A 17,508-nucleotide genomic window follows, 5' to 3' on the forward strand; every position below is an offset into this window, starting at 1 on the left:
AAAAACATGATTTATAACTGTGTATTTACTATAATTAATAGCTACATTAAAATATTTATTGATACAAAATAACTACAATCTTCTTGCTTTCCTCGGCCGCGGTGGATTCCATGAGACATGTGTGTTATCTGTGATGGACACTATGTCCAGGCCGCCCATTTGTAGACCTTTAACTGCAGACTGAAATAAAGTTATATAATATTAATATACTATACTCGAAGTTTCGCTGTGAGATTAAATCATAAATGAGGTGAATTATTAACTATTATTGTGTAGTAGTGTAGATACATTGTTCATGCAACCAATGACCATTAGGACCGAAAGATTCTCAAGTGGCAACCACAAGTTGGTAGACACGGTGTGGGAAGGCCTCCCACAAAAATCTAAATAGACCAACAAGATAATCAAGATTGGAAAAAGTCACTGGTATGCAGGCAGTGCAAGACTGATCATTGTGGAAATCTTAGGGGAGGCTATGCCTGTAAGCATCTATGCACTGATATAATGCTGATAAAGTGTGAAGTAAAATTAGAAGGTATAGAAGGAAATAGGAGAAATATTATACCAATCTGCCAGGTCCCAAGCCTCTCACTCTCACCCTGATTGTTTTATATCCTTTGTCTATTGCTTTCTGAAAATAATTTAATATTTCATTACAAATATAATAAAATTAATATAAAATTCATATCCATATGCCGCTCTAAAGCTTTACCGTGGCTATGCTGATTGCAGTGGTCTGTGCTGCAATATTTGTTCCTTTCTTTGTATTCTTAAAGCCTTCTATGCCACATGATCTGATAAGTTTCACCAATCCCACAGAATCAGTTAATGTAAATATTGTGTTGTTGTGGGTAACTCGAATGTTACAAATGGGTAGATCTTTATAAGGCACTCCATTAAATAGTAGATTGTCAGATTCCAATGTAGGGAATAAATTTTGTTTCCTGTTGATTACAATTGTAAAATGCATTATTTGTAATACAAATCTATATGTTAGAAAAGGGGTATGTTTTGGTTAGTCACTGGACTACATTGAAAGCTTCATTCTTTCAAAAAGGTTTTGTTAAACAGCAATTCACTCATATAACATACATTTAAATCTATCAAGAACTTGTCAAGACACTTACAAGTTTTGTATTTCTTAAATGAATCATCATGATACTAATTGCAAGTAAGTTTATCTCCTGCATAGATAATGAATTTGATTAATACAATAAAATGCTTTATGATCAATTTCAATAATTCTATAGCCATCCCTGTGGGTTATTCTAAATATAGATTGATAATTACCAATGAGTATAAAAATTTAGCATCTTGTTTACCTATGATAGTAAATTACAATTTATGACGCATAATAATTTCATACATATTCTTTGTAAAATTATATGAATTATTAGTAATAAAAAAATTAATTAGTGACATTATTGTTAGGCGTACGAAAATTGGTCTAAAACACTACAATTTAGCAAAGGATTTACATTCTTATAAGTATTACTTCTTGAACTTAAGATGAAATTTTATTCGACAGTTACTTTATTATAGCTATTCATTTATTACTCACGTTTTTATACCGGCATCCAAGTCGACAATTTTCTCTCCTTGAACACCTTCATCATCAGCAGGTATGCTTTTACGATTGAACTTTTCCGTAGCCTGCACACCAGTCGTGTATATGGATCGTACAGAATTAGTTGTTACTCGCACAGCGTTTCTTATAACACTAAGCATTGTGTTTTATTTAATTTAACTTCCCAGCATAACCTTATCTCAATTTCTAAATAAAATATATCGACTAGGAAACGACAGCTATAGTGTTGACAATGGTTGTCAAATTTGACATTAATCACATTAAATTTTTTTTCTCGAGCTGTCAAATATTAGACAAAAGTCTTGCGCGGATTTTAAAATATGACACTTTTTAAAATATGAATTAATTTTCTTTCGTATTATATGTATTAGTAATTTTAGTAACGGTGGCGTTGGTGTCTATCTATTAGATAGTAAGCAATTTAATTGTCCTCTCGAACTTCTGCTGGATGGATAGAACTATTATTCCGCAACTTATGAAGAGACGGTTAGTTAGCAAATTTAAAAATAGCCTAGTTTGTAGCTAAATTAAAGCTGTTTTGGAAATACGTGACTGTCATGTGCTATTAATATATCAAGAACCGTACCTAATTTTTTCAATGAAGGTATGTTAAAATTTAGATAAAGTTAGTTTAGTTTAACAAAACTAATGTTTTTTGTTAAAACTATTAATTACTTTTCAGGTAAAATAATAGACAAATTGACATTGATGTATAATTTAATAACTTAGAATAGTTATAGTATATGTGTAAATTGCATTGAAATAACATAATGAAGATTTATTGATCTAGAATTTCCTTAAAATATAACACCGACTCGGTGAACATGCGAAGTGGCGTAGGCACTCCAATAAGCAGGAGAACTAGTTGTCCAGCTTCGGCTATGTAGTTTGCTTTGTTGAGTTCTTCGGTAGCCCAGCTCGCATTGTACGGGTGCTCGCTGTTCGTCGATTCCTTCCTTACGATATAACCGACAATGTTCGAATACAAAGGCGTTTGTACGAGCGGTATGAATAAGTCATTATCAAGCAGCTCTGTGATTAAATCATCTTCTACTTCTAATTTTTTCATCGATTCCTGTGAAAACAAGATTTTTAATTATGAATAAAAAATACATATATCATCATAAAATTTAAGTCATGATTTATGTATCAAAATAATTTTGATTCTCTTTTTTAGGAATGTAACTACTATAGGAAAAAAATAAATTTTATTTAAATAACTCATAAAAATATTTATTGTAAATATTTGGACTAACGTGAATAATACATAGATACTTATGTGTTATAAGTGTAAAAGCTATAAAGACTTGATGAAAAATGAAAAATCCACCCAACATTTTACACCTATAATCAATCACCTGTATGTTATACGAGTATGAGGAAATAAAAAGGATAGTTTGTACTATTTTAATTGCGTAGAAATTATCTTAAAATATGTAGAATAAATGTAAATTACAATTCATCACTTAAATGAACGGATTTTCATTACACAGATAATTTTATTATTTATTGTATACAATTTACTTGTTCAATATACACATGACAGTTGATTATACAAGATTTCTTCTTTATGTTGTAATTATATAAAAATATTTTTTTTCTATTAATAATTTTTCGTTAAAAAACTTGAATTAAATTGTTTAAAAGATTCAATTTATATTTGGACAAGAGAAAGTTAGACTAAATGATACCTTATGTTGCTGCACAAGATGTAAGATTAGGTCCTTGGAATGCTCGCACTTATTAAGCAACACGATCCAGATTGCGTTCAAAACCGACTGCGGTGGTGTATTGTCGCACAAAACTTTCACTTCCTGAAAGCATTTTAATATATTTACGTGGGATGAGGCTGAATATTATGTTACCTTTGCTTTCTTCGTTTTCTTTATTTTTAGACGCCCTTTTATGACAGATGGCAATGCGAATTGTTAGTTCCCAAAGTAGTAAAAAATTAAGACCCATTTGGTTTATAAAAGGACTTTTTAATTGTAGGCTAGTGATTAGTCTATAGTTTCAACATATATATTTAATAATAAATTTGATAATTACATTACAGTTCCAATAAACAAGGTTTTACAATGCGGTCATGCTGAATTATTTATACTTGTAATGTAGATTTACATATTTTGAATTACATAATTTGAATGGTTCCAGGCTAAATGCATCTAAACAGTGAGATTACACATTTTATTGTTAGTTCTTGTTTCCTAAACATTTAATATTTAATTTATCCTGGCAACACTTTGTTTTCTGAATTCAATTTCATCATTTTGGTGACAATAGGCGGAGGTTTTGTGTGGAGTATGTCAAGATAGGGGTGGCTTCTAGTGAAGTCACTTCTTTTTTACAAAGACATTCATTCGGTCACGAAGCTTCAGGATGTTGTGTCTCATTAGACGTTTGGCTTATTTTACGATGTGAGAACTTGGGCAGTCTGGTTTGGTTTGTTAGCAATCTGTCGTTGGTACGACTTAGCGAAATGCTCTGATATCTTATTTAACTATTGCCATCTTCAAATGTTTATTGGATTGCATTCGATATAAGTTATATTTATTTTGATTGAAATCATCATCATTACAGCTGGAAATCTCGCTTCGGAAATTATTACTTTTTTTTAATTTTGACGCACCAAATAATAAGTCTATTCGAGAATTTAATCTATAAAATTAAATTTAATATGACTTTGAACATTAAAAAAGTATTATTTCAATGTATTCTAAAGATTTTTAACAGATCATTCCTGTTCGAAGTTACTCACCTCCTCGATAAGCATTGGTTCTCTAAGAAGCAACTTTATAAGGACAAGGGCTTCACTCAGATCGGTTGTACTGTTCAGCACTGAACGTAGGTATTCGCATTGCAGGGTCGGCGTGTCACTGCAAATAATATAAAATATTGTATTAATGATTTTTAAAGAGAAAAAAAAAACTATGTTCATCGTCAACATTTAAGCTGCAAGACGTCCACAGCTGGACATAGGTTTCCCACATAGATTTTTATTAGGATCAGAAGCATTCTGCAGATATATATATATATATATATATATATATATATATATATATATATATATATATATATATATATATAACTTGTTTATTTATATTGAAAACATACTTTGCCTTGACAGCTGGCCAAGAATTGAGGACGTTCAGCAATGCTTTCTTCTTTTGCCAGGTGTCGGACAGCTCCAGGAACTTGCAGAACACCTCGCGCCTGCCGTCGTCGGTCAGCAGCATGTCGTCTGCATGAACATATTTCATGTTTGTCTCACATTTTAATGTTACCTTCTAGGTCTTGAACGTTTATATACGAAACATCTTTTACCACAATATGTACGGTGAAAGTACTTCTCATTATTTGATATCTTGGCTGATAAATCAATTACTCTCATTAAAAACACATTAACCCATCGAAGATAAGGATAAAATTCATTAATAAACATTGGAACTTTTAACAGATTTCTTATTGATAGACAACTTTTTAGTGTATTTTATTTTTGACTCTACTCTGCTTTGCAAGGTGTTAAAGTCGTGGAGAAGAAGCAGAAAGAAACTCCAAAACAACACATCTTTTAATAAAGTTTAACAGTACAGATTTATAAATGTACGCTTTATCAAACATAGCCTAAATTAAAACAATCAAGCGATATGATTGCCGTGGTTTCTTATCATTTACATAATCGTTTATTGAATAATAAGCCTTTTCCGTCAATTTACTTTTAATATGCGTTTTTAGTTTCATAAATGGTAGTGTTACCAGCTTAAATTAATATTAAATTTTCTTTAAAATTAAAATCATCTATTTAATTACAAAAATGTATATACAAATACATTTATAATATTATTTTTCGGCAGCAATGGATGTAGGTTATTTACTAAGTAAGAAAAGGACCAATATTTAGCCACTTCCGCACATGCAGTGGTAGTCGTGCAACAAAGTGCACCGCCCGCCAGCCCGCTGATAAATGCGCATGCGGCAAACAATTCGAATTACACAACTGCCACCGTTAAATCACTCAACACGTGTTTCACCCCTAAACGAGGCATCTTCAGGAGTTATGTTACACCGATTAGTGCCAAACACAGAGTCACACACAGAGAGATTATTTAATACACAAAAAATATTAAAAAATAATTAAGATAATAATAAATTTTTGCCTTTTCAAAATATAAAATGATGGAAATGTATTTGCATTTTGTAAGTCAAGGGTATTGTTCTGTATTCTTAAGTAAATAACATTTAACAGTCTACCTAATAGTGCGGCACCAACGCCTTGTGGTCGCCGCTGGAGAACTTTATAAACTATAAATATATATAAATAAATGATAATGGGTAAATAGGTATAACCGGTAAGCAATTGTGCGTATTGGTGATCGGGCCACTCTTCGCGGAGCAGGTCTGCGGTGGAGCGCACGAGCTGGCTCAAGTCGGTGCGAGGCGCGCGACGGCTGAGCGACAGGAGCGGCAGCTGCCGGTGCGGCGGCAGCTCCAGTTCGCCCGCCCGCTGCAGCGCCGCCTCCACCAACTCCTCGGACAGCTCCGCCCCCTCCTTGTGATACTGGTACACACGACTCAGCACCGCCTGAATGTCGCTGTAGAACAGACACTTACCCTTTCAGTTTTTTTTTTGTTTTTGATAGTTATTAAGTTATATTGACGTAATTAAATTAGGCCAGTAGAAATATTTAAAATGGACCGACAGTTTACTCTCTGATATTCAATCGATTTTAGGAGCAGCGGCTAATTAATTAATCATACAATGTGATTAAATTAAGAAAAAAGATTCCCAACCCCAGACATCAGATAAAAAAAGTAAGTTTTTTTTTTATTTTAGAAGTAAAAAAAAAGTAAAATAATTTTGCTTGCAATATTTATATGTGACTGATCATAAAATAAAACAAATAAAAGGTTATTTATTCGTATGTACTTAGTCTGGCCATAAATACTGTTACTATTCAAAAAAAGAAAATATTACGTTTGAATTTGGAATCTGTCATTTTTATATGATTGCTTGATGTGTTTTCTTATTTTCGCGCCATTATATTGTTAAATATTTTGTTATATTAAAATGGAGTGGGGTGATAAAGAGAACCGAATCGCTGTGATTGCCTTACATAAAGTAGGTATGGAGAAAAGTGCAATTTTTAAAACCCTCCACCCGCTTGGTATTAGTCAAATGTTTGTTTACTGGGCTATTGATAGGTACAATGATACCTCCTCTGTTTGTGACAGAAAAAGATCTGGCCGTCCACGTACCGTTCGTGTGAAAAAGGTGATTAAAGCAGTTAGGGAAAGAATTCGAAGAAATCCTGTCCGTAAGCAAAAGATTTTATCTCGGGAGATGAAGATAGCTCCTAGAACCATGTCGCGTATATTAAAAGATGACTTAGGACTTGCAGCCTATAAGAGACGTACTGGTCACTTCTTAACTGATAATTTAAAGAAGAATAGGGTGGTAAAATCCAAACAACTACTTAAGCGGTACGCAAAGGGAGGTCACAAAAAAATTTTGTTTACGGATGAGAAAATTTTTACAATTGAGCAGTATTTTAATAAACAAAATGACCGTATTTATGCTGGAAGCTCTAAAGAAGCTTCGCAATTAGTAAACAGAGTACAACGTGGGCATTATCCCACTTCAGTGATGGTTTGGTGGGGTGTTAGCTATGAAGGGGTGACTGAGCCATATTTTTGTGAAAAAGGTATTAAAACGTCGGCACAAGTTTATCAAAATACCATTCTTGAGACGGTAGTTAAGCCTTTAACTAACACCATGTTCAATAACAAAGAATGGTGCTTTCAACAAGACTCGGCACCGGGTCATAGAGCTCGATCCACCCAATCTTGGTTGAAAACTAACGTTCCGGACTTTATCAGCACTGAAAACTGGCCGTCGTCAAGTCCTGACCTAAATCCATTGGATTATGATTTATGGTCAGTTTTAGAGAGTAAGGCTTGCTCTAAACGCCATGATAATTTGGAGTCCCTAAAACGATCCATTCGGTTGGCAGTGAAGAATTTTCCTCTAGAAAGAGTTCGTGCTGCTATTGATAACTGGCCTCAACGTTTAAAAGACTGTATTGCAGCCAATGGAGACCACTTCGAATAAACATTGTATATTTTTAATAGTTATATATTGATGTATTAAACTAACTCACTATGAAAGGAATAAATGTTACGTATAAAAAAAAAATCGTGCTTTTCTTTATAACAATATTTATGGCAAGACTAAGTATTATTAAATTTTATAATACTTTTTCCATGTAATACCTATACATATATGCATATATTTTATATGAATGGTTATGTGTATTACACTTTGAAATATGTAGTATATTTTAATGATTCTATTTTTTAATAATTATGTACACCCTAAACTGCCTTTCCTTCATGTCTCTAATCTCCATCCAAAGGTTGTCTGCTATATGGTTTCCTTTTTTTAGTTAATATTTTTGTAATTTTGTTACATTCACTTGTCATTTTTTCATCTAGAGTTTTATTACGTTTACAATAAGTCACTCAATGACCCATGTAGAGAGCTATGCACGGGTTATATCTATAAAATCCAAATCGGAATAATGAAATCTATAGAAAAACGAAAGTGGCGGTCAGATTGGCCAAATAGTGTGCAGAACGGATAACGACTGGAGGAAGTTCGATGAAAGATCGATCTTAAATGAAACCTATTAAAGATGCCTACGTTCTACGGGTGAAATAATAGTGATGATAATACTTACTCTAAATCGTGGACGTTATTCTGTAGAATGGTCTCGAAGATGCGCTGCGTAGGCAGATCGACGTTCAAGCAGTGCAGCAGGGAGTTGAGCGCGGAGGGGCGCAGTCCCTGCATCACCAGCCGCCCGGCAGCCGTCGCCGCACGCTCCGGCTCCCCGTGGCTCATTTCCAAGTCACTACGGAATAAAAAATAACACAAAAGGATTTAATGTGTTTAAGCATTCTACTAGTATATTTTAAAGACCTATCAGTTAATGGATTTGTTGTACGCCTCTTCTTCACCGGTACACAAGACTGTTTTTAAAGTTTTCAACGCACCAGGGAAATCAAAAATTGGTACCATACAAATTTAGTGCAAATTAAAAAAGTCTACAAATTAAAATTACACAAGAAAGAAATATACAAAAAATATTTATTAAAAAAGTAATACAATATATATTTACTTTCAAGACGTGTAACATGTAACCAAAAAATATTTTAAACTGACTATGGCGCTCCGTTCACAAAATCGATTATTTTGGTAATCTGTGCCTTTTAGTAGGCGTCTATTGGTTGACATAAATGAATGTATGAATGAAATGGTGCCTTGGGCATTCTTCTGCTTTGCCCGCCAATTTATCTTCGTTTGAGCGAATTTTAGAAACCTCACCTGATCTATCCATCGCAAAGGGTGAGCTTTGAATCTAAAGTTATTAAAGTCATTCTAAGTTATTCAATCTTGCCTAACAAATACCATAAAGTTGTCATGATTCATGAGTACTCTTATATATATATTCTCATCCGTGGTAATAGTGTATATATATATCTTACTCGATGGGGGCTTTACACTAGGTGGGACGTCGACATACTTAATGTCAAAGAAAGTCCCTAGACGAGGCCGTGGTGATCTATGGGGGAGGCCTATACCTTGCAGAGTATATCTAAGGACTGACATGAATGAATGAATGAATGAATAAATATTATTTTCACTTTTAGAAAGTCTGTAAATACATACCGCGTATACATCAGTATAGAGGTAGTAAGATACTCACGGCCATATCTGGTCACGTGGTATTTCGCTGGAATCGATGATCGCCTGCACGGTTGAAGAGTGGAAGTTGTCCAGGAAGCGCGCCCACCTGGTCAACTCCTGGCCCACTTGCGACCATTGCTGCTGTTCACTGTAGGGATATTATAATCATTATAGAGCTACCGAAACCGCTGTACCGTTCCTTAGGTAACCCGCGACGGGGGAGAATGTATCAGCCGTTCTATTCCACCGTCAACGCTTGCAACGGAGGCTCTCATGTTATAGTTTCTTAGGCCACACTTATATGCTTTACAGTTGTTACTACCATCAATATATATATATATATATATATATATATATATATATATATATATATATATATATATATATATATATATAATAATTTGGTCCGATAGTTATGGTAGAGCCGCGGTTAACACCTTTATACGATTTACATGAAATATTTATATCACAAGACAGACCATTTTTTCATGGAAATATTGTAATTAAAAACAAATTATTAAGGTTTTTAGGGATATTTCAGCTAAGAAATTTATTTCTCCTAATAAAGACATTTATGATCACAAAAATAACATGAATGAGTTTGTTGTTGGCGCTCGCTAAGACGTGTTTGAACTTTAACTTCAAGTTGTAAGATGTAAAATCGAGAGACTCAATTTGGTAGCAGTTTTTATTAAATTAGGCCCTTTCAGAATTTCTCTCATGACGCAATACATAAAGGTGATATTGTCATTCAAAACTCCCGGGCATTATTAGCAAGGCAAGGATGACTGTATATAACAGGGGTGGACAAACTGCGGCACTTTGAACGATTATTTTTGGCTCCGATTGATTGTCGAATTATTTAAATATTTAAATTTATATAACTTGTGTCAGCTGCTGGGAAATCGAAACAAATTATTGGTGTCAATTATTATTGTTATTTCAACAAAAATTAGCGAAATCCAAGACACACCTTGCGAAGCAGAGTAAAATCAAAAATAAAATAGATGGCAAGTTCCAAGGTTGAGTAAATTGATTTTATGTTAATATTTATATTAAAGAATGTTTAAACCATATAAGTGCTAACTTATGAAACTTACTTTTTAGTGGATTTAATTTCCTGTTCTTCCTCCTGTGTACAGTAGTCCACCGCTTGCATAATCATCAAGCTCCTCGTTCCTTGAGGTACCCTAGTGATATACAGAGTTATATTATTCATAACATTAGGATGCTATTTGCGGGATATCCTTTTATACGTGTTCGTCCTTGTGCTTGAGTGAGTTGGTGTAAACATTGTAACAGTGGAGATTTTATTTGGTACCCCAGTGGTACCTGCGAATGTATAGTCCATGGGTTCGATTCTCGAAATACAATCTTAGATAATTTATAGTTTGTGTATTAAGTAAGAAAAGGACCAATATTTAGTTACACCGATTAGTGCCAAACACAGAGTCTAGGCACTAATCGGTGTAACATAACTCCTAAAGATGTCCCGTGGAGGGGTGAAACACGTGTTGAGTGATTTGACGGTGGCAGTTGTGTAATTCGCATTGTTTGCTGCATGCGCATTTATCAGCGGGCTAGCGGGCGGTGCACTTTGTTGCACGACTACCACTGCATGTGCGGAAGTGGCTAAATATTGGTCCTTTTCTTACTTAGGATGGACTTCCGCAAGGTAACGCCTGATTCCATTAATTGTTTGTATATTAATTGTATAGAATTGCCTCTGCTCATAAGTTTCCAAAGGATGAGCTGCAGCGTCCTCTGCGTACCATAATACTATACTGTGATCGCCAACCCGTCTACCAAGCGTGGCGATTATGTTATACTCCTCATAGATATCTTTGGGACAGGATTACGTCTTGCAGTTTGCGTCTATGGGTTTAAACGACAAACATATATCACAGAAAATCAAATCTATAAACTACAATGTTGCCATTTCAAATGTCTCCAAATAATACACTATAATAAAAATTCCCTTCGTATTTACATAAAATAAACCGTCAGATGGTATGCCCAGAACAAACTTATGCTTTAGCTAGCATATATCAGTTAATTAATAAAATATTTTCTTAAAGCATCGTTATAGATTCTTGAAGATAGACGAAAATGCAAGTAAAATAGTATAAACATCGCTTTTCTCAACCCAAAATGCAGAGTAAATTAATCCATCTGTCATCAGCTGTCAAATGTGTAAAATCGATATAAAAAAATTACATTATTAAAAGTACTTTTATGTAGTGTATTAAACAGATAACTTTACAAATTAAGTCATCTAAGTTACGTAGGTAATTAAGAATAAACCAATAACTGGAATCATATCTGTGAAATACGTTTTATTTATTTTTTCTATTGCAATGTGACTAGACTATAACTTTTGATAGTACGCAAGCTATCAGGGGCTATATTATCAACTCATCATAGGCCCTATAGATTTAAATAAAAAACTTGTATCCAGCGTATTTAAATTAGTTTATCATTACAAATATTGATCATTTTATCATTATTAATTACATATTACAGATATAAATGCAAGCAGTCGCATTTGGAGATAAACAAGTGTTATAAACTGTACGTCTACCCATATTAAGGTAACTGGAAGACATTGGATACAGGCTGAGATACATACGCCCAGCAGTGGACTTCAAACAGCTGAAAAGTTAATCATGATGCAAGGGATATGGCAGAATGGACCCATCTAGTTCACGGACCCTTCTGCTTCGAGAACTCAGTACCGATGAAGCTGTAAAAGCCCTAGGACTAACAGCACTAACATAAACAGAGAAAAAGAAAGACCCAAGAAGGGTCGTCACTGCAAACCTCGTGATAGCTTCCTTGCCGAAGCAGGTCCTCTCGATGAATCGCAGCAGGTCGTCCTTGGACAGCTTGGAGAAGTAACTAGCGCACTGCCGGTACTGCTGCATCCATTTCTTGTTGGTAGTGTTATCGGACACCTGTCGTTATACGACACTACTTGTTTATAAATAGTTTTAATACATCAACACATAAAACTAAGTCAAAACCCTGGCAACGAATGCAACTAATTTAATTTTGTTTGGAAACAGTTTAAGTAGGTTTTATAGTTCTTCATAACACAGGCTTATCTAATATGAAGGCTGTATCTTTTCCACCACAGGCAGTGCGCAGAGGGCGCTTTAAAACCTCTTTTAAGATAGCAAAACTCGAGGGCACTCTGAAGAGCTTCTGCTCGTTCGGAAACCATTTCACCGTATTGGTAGGCTGCCGAGCTCTTTAATCACTGACTTCTTAGAGTGACCAGGCTTTTGAGCCACTTGAAAGAGGTTTTCGGATTAGTCTATCACTCTTCGATAACACCCGTTTAGGGTCCGGACACTAAGACTCCCGAGGCCGAACCTCGTCTTGGTCGGTTGGTACTGTCTGTTTACCAGGAGTGGCGGAAGAAACTCCAACATCAGTACCCATACAAGCTATCAAAGGTTGTGCATTAAAAATATTTGTTATATCTATTATGGGTGTACTATATCGGATATTATATTAACAACACTGTCATTGAGCATAGCCCAGAGTTATAGGATTGGGATTTTCGATCATAAGTTGCGGGTTCAATTCCTGGGATTCAATCTTATGACACTGCTCATAAACAAGGTTCTAGAGGATGGGCAGCAGCGTCCTCGGTGTACCATAGGGGATGCCAAGGCCTTGCAGATGTCCATAAGCTGAAACGACATATGAAGTGAGATGTAACGTATTTATGTTTTTATTAATTAATAAAAAAATCAACTCACACTAAAGAAGAGTTTCGTAAGCCAGAGCATATAGAGGGAGTTGACGGGTATAGGCAGTTTGAAAGTCGGCGGCAGGCTGCGCAGGAACTTGGTCACCATGCCCAGGTTCTCTGATGAGATTACGTTCAGGATATGATCCGTGAACTCTTCCGCGCTCGGCGGCTCCAACAGCAACTTGTAGTCCAAATCTAAAATAAGGTTTATATTTAAAAGTGGAAATCCATAATATCTCTATTCAGGTAGGCATTTACATGCACTTTTAAACCGTTGTTTATTTTAACATTATAAGTAGTAACCTACCACCGACTGGGAATACTGATCTGTTAAGAAAAACCGGAAGGTAACTCAACAGTTGCTCTTTTAAAAGAAATTTACCAATTTTTTATTTATATGTTATATTAACCATGTAAATGAGTCAATCAATCCACACATTTCGATGAATTAAAATATCTTTAATGCTGTAATGAGATTTATTTAATAATATACTTTTAATTTTAGATTCAAAACTAAGAAAAGGAAATTCTAAGATATCTTATGGAACTTTATTATGTATACGTACAGTCAGACTCATGAAAAATTTGTTAACTTTTTGAAGACGAAATTTAAGATTTTATTTTTAAATCTTGTATTTATCATATATCTATATACTTTTATAACATTATTAAAAATGAATTTAAAAGCAAAGGCCAGTATACCAATTTCTTTAAAGACATCTCAGGAATATCTAGGTTTTAAGTTATAAATAGCTCCTAAGAAAATTTTAAATAACGCGTTGCACTTCGATATTAGGATGATCAGGAATCGCTGCACATTTAAAGTGAAGGTTCCGATAGCTGTCGCTTGACAAGCTGAAGGAAACATCGCGATAATTCGATTTTATTACTTATTATATTTATATAAATATTATATGTAGATATTTAAATACATATCATATGGTATATTTATACAGTACAGTATATAAGGTATATTTATGTGATTATTTTCCTTTTCAATTTGATTTCACAATTTTATTTTATTTTCGTTTTTTATGACATTAACTAGTTTCATCTACTTTATCAATTTATTTCTTCACCGCCAAACGGTTAACTGGCAAAGAATGCTTTCGGCATTAAATTCGCCGTAGCATAGTTTTTAAATTTTTTTTGGCCCCTGCAATTGAGAACTCTCCTTCCACCCCCTATTTAATTGGGAACAGGGTTTTGTATTTCTTAATAATTTTTTCACTTGAATTTTTATTTTCGTTCTCGTCTTTCATAGTACACAATATCATTTTTTTTCCTTCTATCATTCTACAATTTCATCTTCCTTTCTCAATCATTCCATTCCTTTCGTACATTCTCAAACACTTCAGTTATCAATTTCTATTACAATAATTTCTATTAAAATAAATAAATATTGTATTAATTTCGGTAGTACTGCCTAGTAATAAAATGCCGTGATGATCTAGCTGCTGATATGATGATAGTGAGGGTATTGGGTGTAGTTACCAGGAGAAGCGGCCTTCGCTCGTTTGAGGAGCTTGATGTGGTCTGCGGCGGGCAGGCCGTACAGCTGCACGCGCTCGTCCAAGCGCTTCAGTAGCGTCAGCACGCTGATCAGGTCGGAGTGCTCGCTGCCGGCGGTCAAAGGCCATAGCGCCTCCTTCACCCTGTATCATTCAAAACGTTCTAAAACAGATAGACGATAATACATTCCGATAGTAATAAATATATAACACAAATAATAATAACTGTGATAAAATGTAAATTATCAATTTATTTAATGGAATCAGGCGTTACCTTGCGGAAGTCCATCCTAAGTAAGAAAAGGACCAATATTTAGTCGGTAGGTAGTCGTGCAACAAAGTGCACCGTCCGCCAGCCCGCCGATAAATGCGTATGCGGCAAACAATGCGAATTACACAACTGCCACCGTTATTTCACTCAACACGTGTTTCACCCCTCCACGGGGCATCTTCAGGAGTTATGTTACACCGATTAGTGCCAAACTCACACATTCTCTCTCACAAAGCTCACTCTGTGTTTGGCACTAATCGGTGTAACATAACTCCTGAAGATGCCCCGTGGAGGCTAAATATTGGTCCTTTTCTTTATTATTAATTTATTCCAAAACAATTTTGTCAACGCTTTCTCCACTTCTCAAAACAGTCGGTAATATTTTTTTTTAATGATATAGCCTTCAAGACTTCCGTTTCGGTTTTTATCTCCTCAATAGGGTCAAGACGGCATCCCCGACAGCCCAACCAAATTAGAAATATAATACCTGCCTTCCTAATGACAGTTGTATATAAGTTAAATAGATTTAACCACATCATAGCTTACCTATAACCCATCACCCAGTATAATATAGTATTGGATGATAGACACACTGTACATTACCGTCGGTGTGCGTCGCGTTGGTTTACTGGCAAGGCGTTCAGGGCGCGTTCAGTTGGCTTCGCGTGCGCAGCGTGCGTGAGCCACACGTCCAGCTCGTCGAGTGAATGCCGCCGCGCCATCGTGCACGCCGCCTGCACCTGTGCCTCATCCGTACTCCTGCGTACACGCACATGCCATTATTATACTGGTTACTCCAAAATTCTTCAACATTTAGGTTATCCTGCTTTTATATCGTTGGAATAGATCATGAACTAAATCGTTTCTAAAGTTAGGGCAGTGCTGTAGTTTGAAAATTTGGCGCTTAGTGTATACAAGAAAATATAATTTTACTGCAAATTTAAAACAAAATGGTGTAGAGAAATGTGTACAAATTATTTAAAAAAAAATTATACAACACTTATTTATTTACAAATGATGCAAAGTTTGAATTTAAAAAAAAAAATCCTCGTCTCACATATGCGCCGAGTCAGATAGGGAAAGACGATCGGAGACTTTGAGAAGAGCGTTTATAATTAACCGTGTTAAAAAATAATTAAAATTTTTTCAATGCTATTTCGATTTTTTTCTAATATTCCACTATACAATCGACTTCATATCATAATAATAAATATTTATTTAACGAACGAAAATAATTTTTTAACAAAAAAGTTATATGATAAGAACGTGACATCTAATCATTAAATTCAATATCTTTTGTATTGCCGAAATAGCTCAGTTGGGAGAGCGTTAGACTGAAGATCTAAAGGTCCCTGGTTCGATCCCGGGTTTCGGCAACTATTTTTTTTCTATTTTTATAATAAATAGGAAAATTAATAATTCATTGATTTTTGGTATTTTATCGTGAAAAAATATTTTTAAATTATAATATATTTTTAAATTTTTTCATTATTGTATTAATAAGAATAATTTAGTTAAAATTTTATATAACTTTATCCTCATCTTAATAAAGACATAAATAAATCATATATACAAATATTTATTATTCACATTTTTTTACAATGTTGCATGCAGAGCGTCATTGTAAGATGTATTATTTGCCTATAGGTATTTTATTTAATAAGAAAGCGATTAGGACGAGTAATATGGCCGAATTAAAAATTACCCTTGCAGTATTCCTGAGTACAAATAGGTATAACATGTCGTCCCATTTGTACTACCAGATTTAGTAATTCATCTTACTCGCTCTCTTGCTCCACGAAAGATTTTCTATATTTCAAATATTCTATACTTCATTCTACGATCATTTCATTGCCGACGTCGTCCATATAGAAATAATACAGCAAATAATAATTAAGTGGTTTGTCCATTGTGGTATCAAGTTCTACGACCTTATGCAATATATTCTTTCCAACGGTAACTGTCTTTTTTTTTCAATCTTTTTAAATATTCAACATTCATCGCACACACACACTATATATATATATATATATATATATATACATATAATAAAGCTTTGTGAACGGTTATGTGCTGCCGCTGAAATGAAAAATGTATATTTACTCTGCCATTCTGTATATGATCTCGCGACGGTAGTCGGAGTCTGCGCCAAACAGGAGCGCGTTCACGTTGATGCCGAATTCCCGCAGGATGGCAACGTCGCGCGCCAACGCGAGGCGCTGCACGCAAGCGCGCACCACCGCCATCTGTTCTTCAGTCGCGTTGTTCTGTTGTAGTGTTCTGCGCGCCATCTATCCGTTAACAATGAAACTAACTTAAAACTGCGCCATCTAACGGCGTACAAAAAAACTAAACTGTAGGTTCATTTTGATAGCATTACTCGTGGTTTCCCGCCTACTTCGCGTAGCCTGCACGGACTTTATTGGGTGAAGTTTTATAAAATCCAAATTTTTTTTTACATGTTGCTTGAAATAATGCACTTTTTTTAAAGAACTCGCCTTCAACCAAATTGCTTGGCTTTTTTGTAATGTAGTGATCTTAGCTGACTTCTGTTCAGCGAAAGGAATATTCCTACGAAATTTGAGGCCTCTAAGTTTTATGGTTCTAAAGATGTCGTGATCAGTCAGTACA

At 34.6% G+C, this 17,508-nt stretch overlaps 2 protein-coding genes and 1 non-coding gene across 4 annotated transcripts in view; 1 reads left to right on the plus strand and 2 right to left on the minus strand.

The window, feature by feature from the left end:
• Window positions 1-10: 10 nt before the first annotated feature.
• On the minus strand, window positions 11-1,821 carry mRpS11 (mitochondrial ribosomal protein S11). The gene is made up of 4 exons (XM_068770284.1): window positions 1,562-1,821; window positions 713-944; window positions 566-631; window positions 11-180 (listed from the first exon to the last, which is right to left on the minus strand). The coding sequence occupies exons 1-4, from the start codon at window positions 1,726-1,728 to the stop codon at window positions 73-75; spliced, it is 573 nt and encodes a 190-aa protein (XP_068626385.1). The 5' UTR covers window positions 1,729-1,821; the 3' UTR covers window positions 11-72.
• Window positions 1,822-2,293: 472 nt separating this feature from the next.
• LOC137926671 (NBAS subunit of NRZ tethering complex-like) overlaps window positions 2,294-17,508 on the minus strand; it is a 43,264-nt gene continuing 28,049 nt past the window's right edge. For both annotated transcript variants that reach the window (XM_068770344.1, XM_068770343.1), the window contains exons 29-41: window positions 16,981-17,168; window positions 15,481-15,636; window positions 14,590-14,750; window positions 13,103-13,290; window positions 12,156-12,289; window positions 10,436-10,525; window positions 9,355-9,483; window positions 8,326-8,499; window positions 5,936-6,180; window positions 4,703-4,829; window positions 4,347-4,464; window positions 3,280-3,402; window positions 2,294-2,663 (exon numbers count right to left, since the gene is read on the minus strand). In XM_068770344.1, coding sequence (XP_068626445.1) covers window positions 2,367-2,663; window positions 3,280-3,402; window positions 4,347-4,464; window positions 4,703-4,829; window positions 5,936-6,180; window positions 8,326-8,499; window positions 9,355-9,483; window positions 10,436-10,525; window positions 12,156-12,289; window positions 13,103-13,290; window positions 14,590-14,750; window positions 15,481-15,636; window positions 16,981-17,168 — 2,130 coding nt within the window. In that variant the 3' untranslated portion in view covers window positions 2,294-2,366. The remainder of the gene's footprint in view (window positions 2,664-3,279; window positions 3,403-4,346; window positions 4,465-4,702; window positions 4,830-5,935; window positions 6,181-8,325; window positions 8,500-9,354; window positions 9,484-10,435; window positions 10,526-12,155; window positions 12,290-13,102; window positions 13,291-14,589; window positions 14,751-15,480; window positions 15,637-16,980; window positions 17,169-17,508) is intronic.
• TRNAF-GAA (transfer RNA phenylalanine (anticodon GAA)) lies at window positions 16,181-16,253 on the plus strand. Its single transcript has one exon. It is a non-coding gene; the product is annotated as a tRNA-Phe (tRNA).

The sequence above is a fragment of the Battus philenor genome, unplaced genomic scaffold (assembly GCF_028537555.1).
Source record: "Battus philenor isolate CCGP_79_NKW_IND1 unplaced genomic scaffold, ilBatPhil1.0.hap1 SCAF_3, whole genome shotgun sequence".
Taxonomy (NCBI): domain Eukaryota; kingdom Metazoa; phylum Arthropoda; class Insecta; order Lepidoptera; family Papilionidae; genus Battus; species Battus philenor.

Coding starts and splice junctions, on each gene's coding strand:
- mRpS11 (XM_068770284.1), bottom strand. CDS start 1,728: ATGCTTAGTGTTATAAGAAACGCTGTGCGAGTAACAACTAATTCTGTA. Junction 632..712: donor CTGCAATCAGCATAGCCACG/GTAAAGCTTTAG, acceptor AATTATTTTCAG/AAAGCAATAGACAAAGGATA. Junction 181..565: donor GCTTGGGACCTGGCAGATTG/GTATAATATTTC, acceptor ACTTTATTTCAG/TCTGCAGTTAAAGGTCTACA.